The following is a 15,032-nucleotide window of genomic DNA, read 5'->3' on the forward strand; positions in this document are numbered from 1 at the left end:
GGGAATGGACAATAAGCACCAATAATAATGCATCATATATACATTTCCATAGCATAGTGAACAGTGGATTTCTGCAATGGTTACCTGAATGTAAACACATACCAGATATGTCTGTTTGTGCGTAGGTAAGCAGTGCACAAATGCCAAGCTCACTACTAACATCTGACAGTTAGTGGTATCTATAGTAGAACCCAGTGCCATCTGTATGCCAGGCTAGGTTTTAGCAATGGGCAAGAGCATTATTTGAATGTATCTGGTTTCTGTCTCTGGCTGTCTGCTTCCTAGGTGGTCCATTTTTCTTCTCTGTACACAATGCCAAACTTCACACAAGCTACATAAGCAGAGCCAAACCTGAATTTATTGTGTTTGCTCCACATGGCGAATCGCAAAACAAATGTAATTAAAAATAAGAAAAATTAGGGGGAAAAAGAAAAGGGAGACATACGGGAAAAGAGCAAAAGCAATGTATGACATACACACTACAAAATGATAGTGCACATGAGATATTTCTATACAGTTCGGAATTTGAACTCACACCAATGCAGCTTCAGAAAATATGATGGATGCCTTATTCCTCTTTGCCATACAAACAGCTTTGCAGCAAAGAGATTAAGTCATTCTTCACACAACCAGCTGCATAATAATGTACACTGCTTTCGAAACCATCATCTGTAATTTGTACATTTAATTCTCTTTATTATATTTGGATGTAGTGCACTTAGTGATCACACAACCTGTTATGATTATGCTTGCAAATGTACAGCTCTGTCTTACATGTCTGTTCCTTTGTGGGAACATAGCTGAGTTACTGTTATGGCATAAACAAGAATACTCTGCATGTATTAAGCACACCAGCTGCTTCCTGATTAGTGAGCTATGTGAACCTCCATGCACCTTCATGCAAATAAGGTAAGTACAGGCAAAATTAGTATTACTTTCCTCTATTCTTGTGATATCGCGCAAACATGGAGCACAAAAAGTGAAGGAAAGGTTGCATACCCTATACTCAAACCCAGGACCATCTATACTCTAGCCCAACACATACACATACTGCCACAGGAATAGTTACATGACAAGCACAGTAAAACCTGACATTCATTCCACTGTTTCCTATGGGTGCACTAAGAGCAGCAGCATCCAAATAATGACAAAAAAAATTTAAAAAAAATGTTTAAAGCAGACAGAGAACACATTTTAAAACAAAATTCAGAGAATGAGTCCAAACTTGTGAACTGTACACTGCTTACATGTGCTTTCACCCTTCACAGACCTACATGTACACCTCTAAGTGTAACCTGACACACACCCTTGATGTCATCATTCACTGTTGACATCCATTGAAACCAAACACTGTGGAAGTGCCTACATGAAGTGAGTATCCTTACATGGTTACTGTTTTTTGCAATTCAACAATTCTAATGAGTTTTGAATTCATTTGCATCTTCACCGTGCTGACAGCCTTGCATCCACATGGTTGGTAACTGTGTAGGCAGGGAACCGCAGGGGAGCCCAATGTTGCAAACACAAGGAAGGGTATTACTTTCCTTTATATCTGCACAGAGGAATACAGGAATATAATTTTTGATAAAACTTGACTGTATTATGTCAACTTCATATTGCATATGCTTGCATGACAGTATGAACAGTCTGTTTCGTGGAGTTTACACTTTTAGCTGTCTACATTAGTTATGAATATATTCTTTATTTGGGGGTGGGGGAACAAAGCTGCATTTATGTTATGGCACTTAAAAGGAATTGTTGCTATTGTTAATCTAATTTTTAGCATCCACATGTCTAATAATGTCATAACGTATGTAGAGTTACATGTTACAGTCAGTTCTGTACAAATCTAGGGACTTTTACTTGCTGTTTCCATGTAAACTCCTTTCTGTGGTTGTATTCAGAAAATTTTTGAATATATGGGCAACATGAGCACAGAGTCTACATGGTTGTTTTACAGCTTGTTGAATCTCTCCACCATGTTGATTTGCTTCATTAACTTGCAGTTCAGTTACCTATGTTGTAATTAGCATTCCACAGACGTTACCATGTTTGTGCATCAGTGCGCACTGCTACATGGAGTTTACATAATCTAAAAATATTTGCAGCAGTGTGCGCATCTCTCCATGACATACACACAGTGAAACTTTATCTCATAGGCTTTATTGAATTTCTCCCATAATGTTTACAAGGGGAATATAAATACTTATGGATCTATAGTCCTTAAATCTAAAATTACATTTCACAAGCAGGATGTTAACAGGTCATTTAACTAATTCTTTTTTCAGTGTCTTGTTGACTTTAATTATAATATTTTGAGCCCACTGCTTGATCTGCAAAATTTCACTTGCTTTACTAAGGGAACCATAAACATTTCAGTGTGTTAAAAATGTATACATTTGTGCCAGACATCTATATTTATTGTACGTCATCCCTGTATACCATGGGTCTAGTTCACTTTCCTTTATTTTGACTAAATATGTTACTGCTACTCTTGTTTATATGTGTATCACAGCTACATTACTATAAGTCTTACTGCTTTCACACCTTTGTCTAGGTATGACATTTTCTCTCATGAACTCTTGACCCATATTCTTTCTTTTCTGAACAAAAATGACTACTGTCCCTGTAAAACCTTTTCACCTTTTACTTTTCTGTAATTCAGTCTTAGTCTTTGTCATGTCCTTCTTCACCTGCAACTTCAAATTTATTAAAGAGTTGTATACAAAACACCATAATAATAATCAAACAGACAAACATATATTTCTCACAACATAAAATAAAAAATTATGACAATAATGGTGGATTAAATAAGTAATTTTGCTCATTCAGTCCATTCATCACACCCTGTAATATTCCATATCAAAAAGATATGTCTTTAGTACCTTCCTGAAGGCAGCCAGCAACAAGCATTCCCAATGCAAACATGTTAGCAAATTCAACAAGTGAGAGGCCTGATACAAAAATGAATAGTACCCAGATGTTGCAAGGTGCAACTATGGAACTGCCAGCAGCACCCTTCCCCTACAGATTGAGAGCAAGGCTTTGGTGGGGCAATAAGAAACAAAAAGTTCCTTCATGTAGAAGGGACCCAGTTCATGAATGGACAACACACTAATATTAAAATTTTTGAGATAATCCTGAAACACACAGGAAACCAATGCAAGTCACTAAAAACAAGCATAATATGCTGATAATGACGTGTACCAGTAAGTAGCCTTACTCAAGAGTTCTCTACCATCAGTAGATGCTCCAAATCAGTGTTGAGAAGTCCCAGATAAAGGGCATTTCAGTAATCCAACCTTGAGGAGGCCAACATATGAACAACCTGAAGATTATCTTAAGATATCAGTTGGCTAATCCTTGATATGTTTCACAAGTGGAAAAGTACAGTTTTGTACCTACCATAAATGTAGATGTTCGAAGATCCACATTGCTGCAGTCCTTACACTTGGGTAGTCCGCTGTCCACGGTCGGCCCGAATATCAAAGTATAAGGCTGGCGTCGTCAGGGCGATTTCAGGGTACAAATGCGCATGACCGGCGTCATACCCTCAGTCTTTTCTTGCCCCAGATGTCAGAAGACCTTAAAAATAAAGGTCAAAACCTAAAAGACAGCAAACAAATAACCAACCACCCTTGCACTAACTATATGTACAAAATATACAATATACACAATATGTACAACCCAACCCACACAACCACCTCCAACTACAGAGGGGAAGGAGGGAGACTGCAGCAATGTGGATCTTGAACATCTACATTTATGGTAGGTACAAAACTGTACTATGTTCTTCATCTCACATTGCTGCAGTCCTTACACTTGGGTAGAATCCCAAAGCAGAGGTAAGGGAGGATGGCTAACTATAAGGAAGCAGGAGCTGCCAAAATGCCCTGCAAAACGCAGTGGCAAAACCAGCCCTGGACTTAGAGTAAAGTGGCAGGTGATAATGCCTAGAGAAAGTATGCACAGAACTCCAAGTAGCTGCCTCCAAAATATCCTTGGTTGCCACCCCTCAAAAAGCTGTTGAAGTGGCAGTAGCCCTAGTGGAATGAGGCCTAATCCCAGCTGGAACCTCCTTGCCATGATGGGAATAACAGAAAGCAATGCAAAACCCAATCCACTTAGAAATAGTTTGTTTTGACACAGGCTTGCCCTGAGAACTCAAAGCAAAAGAAACAAACAACTGCTGAGACTTCCTGAACCCTTTAGTTCTGTCCAAATAATAACGCAACTGCCTGTGTACATCCAAAGTGTGCAAAATCTTTTCCCCTTATTTTGGGGATTTGCATAAAAAGTAGGCAAATGAATAGTCTGGTTTAAAGCCACACTAGAAACCACCTTAGGCATAAAGGAAGGATTAGTACGTAATGATACCCTATCCTTATGGAAAATCAAGAAAGGCTCAACTGCCATAAGGGCCTGTAATTCAGAAACCCTTCTTGCAGAGGTAATGGCCAACAAAAAAGCAGTCTTCCATGATAAATATTTCAACTCAGCAGTAGCTGCAGGCTCAAAAGGTTGTAGAGTGAGTTTCTCCAACACAAAATTGAGATCCCAAGCAGGAGTAGGAGCTTGTCATGGGGGTCTTATATTCTTTGCCCCTCTAAGAAATTGCTTGAACAAAGGATGAGAAAACAATGGCGGGTCGCAATCATAGTGAGCTGAAATGGCTGCAGCATGAACTTTAATAGAAGAGAAAGACAAACCTTTGTCTAGTAACTCAGTAAGATATTGAAGAGCCACACACAAATTAGGCTCAGAAACATCAAAATCTTTTGCTGCACTCCAAAATAAAAATCTCTTCCATTTATCAGCGTACACTTTCCTTGTACTAGGCCTTCTAGCTTCCAAAATAACATTCAAAACTTTCTGAGGAAGTGGAGGCCCATTATGGTTCAAAACAGAATATGCCAGGCTGTTAGGTGCAGAGAGTGAAGCTTGACATTGAGCAAATGGCTGTCCTCCTGTGACAACAGGTGTGGAATCGAAGGCAAAGGCCATGGAGGCTTCCAGACTTCTTAGTAATGGGTACCAGTGCTGTCGAGGCCAATCTGGAGCTATTAAAATCATCCTTGGCTTGTCCTGTCTGACCTTCAGAAGTACCTTTGGGAGGAGAGGCAGAGGTGGAAAGGCATACACATGAAGATTGCTCCAATTGAAAGAAAGAGCATCCACTCCAAGCTGTGGGATGAAACCTTTTCGCAAAACTTTGGCAGCTGATGGTTTAGTGGAGAAGACAGATCTATGTCTGGAGTTCCCCATGACACTGTCAATTTCTGAAATACATGAGGATCCAATTTCCACTGATCCATAATTTGTCTGCTCAACACATCTGCTAAGGAGTTCTGTGCTCCTGGCAGAAACCTTGCTTGAAGATTGAGCTGTAAACTGAGAGCAGTCTCCCACAAAATCATTGCTTGCCTGCATAGAGGATAAGACCCCTTGCTTGTTGATGTACCACATGACAGTTGTGTTGTCTGTTAGGATCAACACCTGTCCTGGTAGAAGGAATTCCTTGAAAGCTATTAATGCAACTGGACTGCTAACATCTCCTTCATGTTGATATGTAGATGTTGTAGTCTGACAGGCCACTTGTTTTGTATCCACTTTCCATTTAGATGAGCTCCCAAGCTTTGTCTGAGGCATCTGTCGTTAAAATCTGACTTGCCTCTGGCCGGGTCACAGAGAGTCCCTTGTTTAGGTGACATTCCTGAGCCCACCACAAAAATTCCTTCTGAATGCAAGGTATTATTTGAATGACAGTGTCCAGATCCTGGCAGTGCTGTGTCCATACATTTTGAGTGTAGCTTCCTCATATGCAGTTTGGCAAGATGCCATGAACCCTAAGGCTTGAAGGACTGTCCTTGCAGTCTGCCCGGACTGATGAGATAGTCGATGGAAGTAAAGGGATAGACTCTTTTGTTTGTCCGGGGTTAAAAGGCCATCTGGCTGCTGTATTCAGTCTCACACCCAGAAAGCACATGTCTTGAGAGGGTACTAGACTGGACTTTATTTCGCTCACAGAATACCCTAGGCATCTTAGGACGGCTATCACATATTCCAAATGATGAAGAAGCTCTTCCCTTCCTTGAGCCAGAATTAGGCAGTCGTCCAAATAAGGATAGATCTGTATTCCTTTTAGTCTGAAGAAAGCTATCACTGGAGCCAGAACTTTCGTGAACACTCTAGGCACAGTAGATAAGCCAAAGGGCAATGCAGAGAACTGATAGTGAGAAGTCCCAGCTGGAAAACGCAGATACTTTCTGCAACTGAGTCTGATAGGAACATGAAGGTAAGCCTCCTTGAGATCCAAAGTTACCATCCAATGATCTTTGCCCAGCAGAGGCAAAAGCTGCTGCAACGACAACATTTTGAACTTGGGAATGTCCAGATAAGTGTTGAGGATAGATAAATCCAAAATTGGTCTCCACGCCTTCTTGGTACTAGGAACAGGCGAGAATAAAATCCTAGGCAGAGGGACCGCTGTATGGCCCCTAGTTGGAGCAACAGAGAAACCTGTTTGTGAGCCTCTATTCTTTGTTGAGGAGGAATGTCTGGCATGCCTTTGAAAGGAGGCAAGGTATGGAAATAAAACCTGTAGCCGTGGTGTATGATATCCAAAACCCATCTGTCCTGGGTAATAAAACTCCAATTTTCTTTGAAAAGTGCCAACCTTCCTCCCAAAGGTGCTGCCAGACGAGCAGGCTCTGGCAGCTGAAAAGGTAGGTCATTGGGTCTGCTTACGAAAGGACTGACCCCTGCCTTCACCCAAGCCTGTGCAGGAGAACTCCTGGTCTAGGCCTGAAAGAGCCCTGAGCTCTGCCCTTACCACGCCTAGATCTACCCCTAGACTGGGAATCATAAGAAGGATACATCCACCCTTAGTAGGCCAATTTCTACTAAACTTTGGAGGCTGGACCTGAAAAAATCTTTAACAGTCTGCATAGACTTAGCCTTGGCTTCCATTTTCTTTAAGACTGTCTCAACAAGAGGACCAAACAACACGCCAGATTGTAAAGAAGCATCTAAAATCCTTGTTTTAACATGTTCAGACAAATTCTGATCCCTCAGCCAGGCGTGAAGAACAGTCCCAGTGGCAGCCACCCTAGACGAGGCCTGTACAGCATCAAAACCACATTGCAAAGAATGCTTACCCACCTGTTCAGAAACATGTACTAAATCTTGCAACTCTTTACAATCAATACCTACTGCCAGAGCATCAACCTTAGACTTCAATTGTGAAAGGAGATAGTTTTGGTATTTCAACATGTGAAACTGGCAATTCAGAGCCCTCATAGCAAGAGTGGAAGAAGTATAAACTTTCTTTCCCCATCTATCTAAGGCCCTAGCCTCCTTGTCTGTAGGAACCGGATTCTTAACAACAGAAGCCTTAACACCCTTAGGCCCCTGGCTAACAGTTTCTGGGTCTGCCCTAGGACTCTTAAAAGATACTTGTGAACGCCAGGCACCCTGTAATACCTATCCGCTTAAGAGGAGCAGGAGGCAAAGAATCAGGATTAAGAGAAGCCTCTGTAAAAACATCTTCCACTACATCCAAAACAGGAGGAATAGCCAAAGGCCTATGCTGTGGTAAAAACAGAAATTCCCTAAGCCGTTTCCTGGAATCAGAGAAGTCCTGACCCTCCCACTTAAAATGCTCCCTCATGGAATGAAGAGTTTCTGAAAAAGAAAAATCCTCAGGAGGAGTAGCAGAAGGAGTAGAATCATCCACATCAGAAGCAGAATAAGGAGAGTACTCCTGCAAGTCTACAGTCAAGACTCTGAAACATCTGAAGCTTGCTCAAAACCCCCAGCTCAGGCTCCACCCTAGGTCTCTTAGCAGGAGGGGCATAGAACCCTAATCAAAGTAATCAAATCTTCTGCCATTTTAAGCATATGCTTCTTGGGCATAGTACCTGAAAAGCTAGGGGTAACACCAACTGAAGCTAAACCTGGCCTGCCCCTGGGAGAAGCCTTAGAAACAGAAGGAGAGGGCCTAGCCACCTAGGAAGGGAGGGAGTATAGTAACCTGAGAAGCCCCTCAGCCTGACTTGCCTCCTGAGAGGCCACATCTTGCAATAATAAGGTCTCACTCTGGGAACACAAAGAAATCTCCTGTGGAGCCACCGGTTCCACCGACACCTCTAAAGAACCGCGTCCGGTACAGACGGTTCTTCTAGCCTTAACTGCCTTGTCTGCATTTTATAATTGCACCACTTCCCAAAGACTAACCTTGCACAATCCAACCTTCTCTTTATAGTGCTTATTAAATCTAGCACAACAGCGACAGCCAACAACGCCCCTAAGCAAGGAATACACAAAGTATGATAATCTCTATGCGGTATCTGTTTCCCACAAGAAACGCAATTATTAACTTTTTCTGACATCCGTAAATGACTGAGGCAAGAAAAACTAAAATATTCCCCAATGGGGTACTTAGCCAACTTTGAACTCGGTCTGAAACTTCTAAATCGAAAAATCTCAGAACGCCAACCGCACTTGCAATGCTTCTGCATCGGACCATGCGGCAAAAGACTGAGGGTATGACGCCGTCATGCGATTTGTACCCTGACGTCCTGACGTCAGTTAAATGCGCCCTGACTGACGTCAGCCTTATACTTTGATATTCGGGCCGACCGTGGACAGCGGACTACCCAAGTGTAAGGACTGCAGCAATGTGAGATGAAGAACATCATGAAGACATCATGGTATCAGACAACTGTTGCCAGTGTCTAAGCTTGGAGTTTAAAATAAAACCAGAATTATGCAGCTTATCAACAAATTCTACTTAATGCTACAGTACGCAATGAAATTGGGAAATGGTAGGGTGGCAAATTCTCACAGTGTTTCATAAACTGTCAAGAACTTAATATTTGAGGTGTTGAGTTTCAACTGAATTCAAATTAGCCAGGAATGCATGACTTCTAAACCTTCAGCTTCAGGAAAAAACAGGCCACGTCATCTTGAAGAAAGGAGAGGCAGACATAGCTATTATCTGTATAACTGTGGTATACTACACACCCTCTCCCTAATTAGACCTCTTAAACAAAACACATAGACCATAGGACAGAACACTGTGGTACTTCAAATTTCAAATGGCAAGTGGTAAATGGACTGGTCTTGGAATAAACTTTGTGTGTGTATGGCCAGAGAGGTAAGATATTAACAACTCTGAGTATGGTGGAAATAATGCAAAAAACTTGTAAATGTTCTGCAAAGATGCCATGGTCCACAGTATGAAATGCTTCAGAGACAGATCCATGAAGACTACACAGAGTAGTGGTGCTGGCCTCTTCCCAACAATATGTCTTTAATGGTACCAACCAGAGCTGTTTCAGTGCTATGGTGATCCTAAAAACCTAATTGAAAGGGGCCCATTAGTCCAATAAATGTATAACCATCAAGCTGCTTATAAATGACCTTCTCAAAACTTTCCCAAAGAAGTGAATGTTAGATATTGGTATAATTATCAAAATCATTAGAAGACAAAGATTGTTTCTGAGAGTGGTGATAATAATCATTTCATTCAAAACCAATGAAAGAAAACCCATTCCTCAAAGAAGAAGCCAGGAACTGATAAATTACTAGTGCATCAAGACAAGCCAGCACCAGTATGGATGGGCAAGGATCCAGTCTACAAGCTGTTGGTCACATGCCTGATCTAACAGAAAGGAATTATTTATAATTAAGAATCAGATACACCAACCAGGAGGAAGTCAGTGGCAGGGGTAGACTCCCCACACTGCCCAAGAGGTAAGCTGATGGAACAGCAGGTCTGATATTGGCAATCTTTTCAGTGAAAAAAAAACATGCAGCAGATTCACAGTGTGAAGTAGTTAATGCTCTTCTAGTGACCAGACAGTCTGGGCTGCACACCCTCTCTACAACATAGAAGACTACTGCCAGCCAGTTAATTCCCAACAAGATCTCATTAGATAGATAGCCTATCTATTTTTCTGGGTATTTCTATCTGGCAGATGGCATAATATTAATCCAGGTCAAGTTTGTAACTCCATAGACCCCCTCAATACCAGCAATACTCCAACCTGTGCCCCTCTCTATGCGATAGATGGCAATTATAATCAAACCATGGTCCATGTCTCTTGGTAAAAATGGGTGACCATGACCTTGGTCAATGGACTCAATAACCAGGGACAGCAAATTTTTATAATTCCTGATTAAGTACCACTCTCTGGAAGAAATACCACTCTCTGGAAGAAACCAAAGGAACATGAATAAAATGAGTTCAGAGCTAATATGAGCAACTGAACAAATTGCCTTCAGTTTAAGATCAGGAGGACTATAACATGGCAGTTCCAGATTAAAGCAAATCAAGAGATGGTCACACCAGGAAACTGCTTCCACCACCAAGCTTGATGTCATCACTTCCATTAGGAAAATCAAGTCCAAACTACTTTCAAATTTATGAGTTGCAGAGGTAATAACCCAAGCAAACCCAAATCTAAAGCCTTTTCATTATAAAGCCAAACTCATTTCCAAGAGTCACTACTCATTATTTGCCTAGATATTGGACTCACCCAATGCAGCTAACTGCTAGTAACCAATAACAGAGCTGACAAGGATGCCAGTGAGCCCTTGTAGAAATGGCTTCACACAACCTGGTGGATGGTACATAAGCACTTAGCTTACGGGTTAATTGTGCATTAGTATACAGTACCTTCAGAAGCCTTATGAGAGTGGACTCCCACTACCCGACATTGGTTGAAAGATGAGGCCACTGGTACCTTAAAAAGAAATGAGTTCTGGTGGTTACTCAGAGGAAAACAGAGTTGTGCCCTCTGATCCACAGCAGAAATGCAGAAAGGAGTACCCAAAGAATTCCACCTCCTTTGGGTAGCACAATATCTGCATAAAATATGTAAATGCCTACAAAGTCAAAAGACAGGTAAAGGTAAGATGGAGTAGCATAAAGGGACACAGTGTCAGTAAAAAGGATCTACTAGTAAAAGGTGTTATTAACTAGAACAGCAAGAATTGTTTCAACAGGGACAAAAGTAAAAACTGGAAATCTGAATAAAACTAAATGGAAAAATAAATATAACAGTTCCTAAAATATAAACTATTTTAAAACTACTTAAAAATGTAGATGAAACATTAAGAATGGCCACTAGTGCAAACAAATGTAAGCAATCCAAAATATGCATGTAAATATGTCCAAATCAATAAACACCCATCCAGAATAATACCATGAACAAAAAATAAGTACCAAATTTGTGAAATCAAAGATGATAGAAATATAAAATTAAATAAGACTAAAATGTTATTAAAGGTTAAGCAACTAGGGGTGCACAAATCAAAGCCAGCAGAGGTATAAAAAGTTGTACCTTCTGAGCACTAGCTAGAAGAAACCATAGATCTTTAGAAAGCAAAAAGTAAAAACAAAAATTAAAGCCAGCAGAAAAAAAAGAGTGCAATATCTCCTGAGCCCTAGTATTAGCTAGAGCTCAGTCACTGATCTGTATAAATACTTCTCAGCTCAGTACTATCTAACACTCCAGTGCTGCCCCTGGTTTTAATACTACCCAATGCAACAGTACCTTTACAGCAAAGTCCCATGCACAATGTCAAACAAATAAGCCATGCCCTGTAGAAACAGATATCCAAATTAACAGAGTGGACCAGCAGGACTAAAATGTTGTACAAAAGAATTTCTGTCATTCATATGCCAGCAAACAGAATCAAATGGAATCAAACAACATCCAGTAAAAGTCTACTGAATTTATCTTGAGGTTTTCCTGGTTACTATGGATGAGTACTAAAAGTAAAAGTAAAAAAACAGGCAGTTCACACTTCATTGGAGCGTTACAGCCATATCCAAATTATTGACTTATTCCATACTATGAAGCAACACTTCATGTTTTCTGTTCGTCTCTCTCCCTCTCTCTCTTTCTCCCTCTCCCACATCCTCTTCTCACTGATTCTACAACATTTCGCTCTAATTCCTTGCAGTTTTTTACTAAATATTCTTTACAGGAGAGTCTACAGATATAACTGGAATGAATATTTGCAAAGGTGATCCCATTGTTTTAGCATTAACTATCCAATCCCAGTTTTCTTCTTTATTTTCATTCTCCGGAATTGTCTTCTAACAATGGCATTGCTTTAAGAATAACTATAAATCCCACTTAAACTATATCAGGAAATTAAAAATCAATACCCACAATGTTCTGGACTCGTCTAGAATGACACTTCCCACTCAGATCCATAGGAAATAGCTAATATTCTGGCCAAAAAAAATTACTGCCAGTTGTACTCCATCTTGAGCTATAAATGTTTCACAGATTTCTCAGTCCCAGTCACCCCTATAATTACTATGGAACAAGTTCTCTCTGCCGTCTTAAAAACTGAGAACACCACATTCATATGCCTAGATAATATAACAGGTTGCTTAATTATTACTGCCATATCTGAAACCTTTCCCACCATCCTCAACACTAGACTTTCAATAGGTTACATCCCCAAAGCCTGGAAAGCAACCACTGTAATATCCCCACATAAAAGTGGCCCAAACTCTTACACTGGTAGCTACAGGTCAATTAGCCTCTCGCTGATTATATGTAAAGCTATGGAACATATAATTTCTAGTCTCATCAGTTTTTCCATTGAAAACTTCTTAGTCCGGGATCCTCACCAATTCAGATTCATTAAAGATGAGTTCTGCCTCCTTAATCATGTCAACTTCTTTGAAAATATTAATGGAGCAGTGAGTGGTGTATATGCAGCTCATACACCTTATCCTGCCCCTGACAAAACCTTTCATAATATTTCCCAGACAGATATCATTAACAGACTAGTAGACTTGAACATAAATACCTGTGTTATGGATTGCATAGCTAACTGGCTGTATTACCGAACCCATGTAGTTAAAGTCACAGGTGCCTCTACTGAAAGAAATATTACCAGTGATTAACCATAGGGCTAATGTTGAGACTCTCCTATGCAGCCTTTGCATTTACTACACAGACCTCCAAACCAATAACTCTGGCTTATGCTTATCTAAATTTATGGACAGCTAAAAGCTTGATGCATAACCTGGTATGAAATTGTTCCAAGAAGGGTTAGGCTATGCCAATAACTAGTGTAAGAACAAACATTGCCAAAAATTTAGTATAGTTAAATGTGGCAAAAAGAACAATTCTGCATTCTACCCCAGATGACGTACGCATCCAAACAGACACAGTCTTAAGCAATATAGGCAGCTTTGTGGATAAAACTTTCTTTTGATCATCATGTCTCAGTAGCAGTTCAGTGATCTTTTTATCTGGCCCAACTAATTTCTAGGGGTGTCTTCTCTATATTCAAATGAGTCATACGTTCCCTGTATTCATCTCTCATCAAACCTGTTTCTGAATATAATGACGCCTTTAGCATGTACTTGTCTAAACATATCAACTTGAGAAACCTCAAAGATTAATAACAAAAAGATCGCCGGCTTAAAGACCCATAGCTATCCTGACAGACTGGCACCCTTCTCCCTGTATTATTTCTCTCATAGAAACTTATGTTTAGGCTTTTGTGCTATTAGAAATCATACCTTCCTTGATCTACATCTTCAAAAACAAAAGATTTCTCAAATACTCACATAAAGGATGTAAATCTCCTTTAGTAAATTAGTAAGAAATGTCAGCTAATTGATTAATTACCCAATGCACTCCCCATCTCTGGAATAAATTGTAATTCAAGACAAACAGTGCAGTTCCTTTGCCACTTCTAAAACAAATCTTGACAGTTGGATGACTAGCAACAACTTCTCCCCAGATCTATCCTGTGCTGCCATCCTAAGTAAAGGTAAGCAGAGACGTAAGGCAGGAAGAGGATCTGTATGAGTAAACCTAGGTCAAAGGCAAGAAAAATAGACTTGATAACTTGGGTGGATCCAAAATTTAATACATAATGGGACAAAAATGACAGCAGCTAATGCATTTATTTTGTTGGATGGATTGGAAAATGATAGCCCATTGTAGCTATAAAAGCCACTATAACTAGCCAGTATATGCTCAGTCCCATGATTATGTCAAAAATGCAGATGCTTTTACTTTAGTTTTTCAATATAGTTGGAAGAGTATAACTTGCAGTGCATACATGTTTAGCATGCTGAAACATCAGTTGACAGGAACATAAAATATATTTCTAAGACTGATTATTTACTGTACATATTCACTATTAATATGTACACATTAGAACAATAAAGTAGTCTCTGCATGTGACTGTTTTGAAATCAGGTGAGTCTACCTTTATTTTTTAAAAGGACTGTTGCTGCTGTAGAGTTAAGACAAACCAAATCGGCTGGTTGTTTGCCCTCGGCATTCTGGGACATAACAGCTGCTCCATAGTCTAGCAGAAGCTGAATGAGTTTGCAGTTGGAATTTCTAGCAGCTTCATGCAGTGGAGAATCCAAGCTTTTGCCATGGTTAACACTAGCTCCTAAGAGAAAAACAGAATACGTACTGTTAAAACCATGATCATTAAAATTCTCACAATGCCTGTAAAGAAATATATTAAAATGCAGGCTATAGGGCAGTATTGGGTTATAATCCAAAACAAAACAAGCACAAATAATGCTACTGTGGAAGGAAGGTACCAGTGGTAAAGTAAAAAAACAAGTAAAAACAGAAAAAATCCACTGGACCACCATGGCTGGAACAAAATAAAACAAGAATTTATTGGGTTAGCACTTTCATGCCTTAATAAACACTTCTTTAGGCCATAAAAAACACAACAATATAGTTATATATACGAATCATTACATTCAAATCAACCTATCACTAGCTCTTAACAATAAAATCATTTAAACAGCCTCCTTCCCTTCAAAAAAGATTTAAAGGGACAGGGCCATTTAAACCAGGATATGCATCACTATGTAGCCTAAGAATCCAGTCCACCTCCCTTTGTTCAAGAGTGTTATTTAAATCACCTAACCTACCATTACTAACAACCTAATCCAATACCTTAAATTTAAAGCTATGCGTATCATATTTATTCATGACATGTAAAGCTGAGGCATTAGT

At 39.9% G+C, this 15,032-nt stretch overlaps 1 protein-coding gene across 3 annotated transcripts in view; it reads right to left on the minus strand.

Annotated features, from left to right (window-relative positions):
* LOC122802732 (ankyrin repeat and SOCS box protein 9-like) overlaps positions 1-15,032 on the minus strand; it is a 553,320-nt gene that overhangs the window by 270,602 nt on the left and 267,686 nt on the right. For all 3 annotated transcript variants that reach the window (XM_044072497.1, XM_044072495.1, XM_044072496.1), the window contains one exon: positions 14,257-14,448. In XM_044072497.1, the coding sequence (XP_043928432.1) occupies positions 14,257-14,448 (192 nt within the window). The remainder of the gene's footprint in view (positions 1-14,256; positions 14,449-15,032) is intronic.

The sequence above is a fragment of the Protopterus annectens genome, chromosome 5.part0 (genome assembly GCF_019279795.1).
Source record: "Protopterus annectens isolate FY-2018-M chromosome 5.part0, PAN1.0, whole genome shotgun sequence".
NCBI classification, from domain to species: Eukaryota; Metazoa; Chordata; order Ceratodontiformes; family Protopteridae; genus Protopterus; species Protopterus annectens.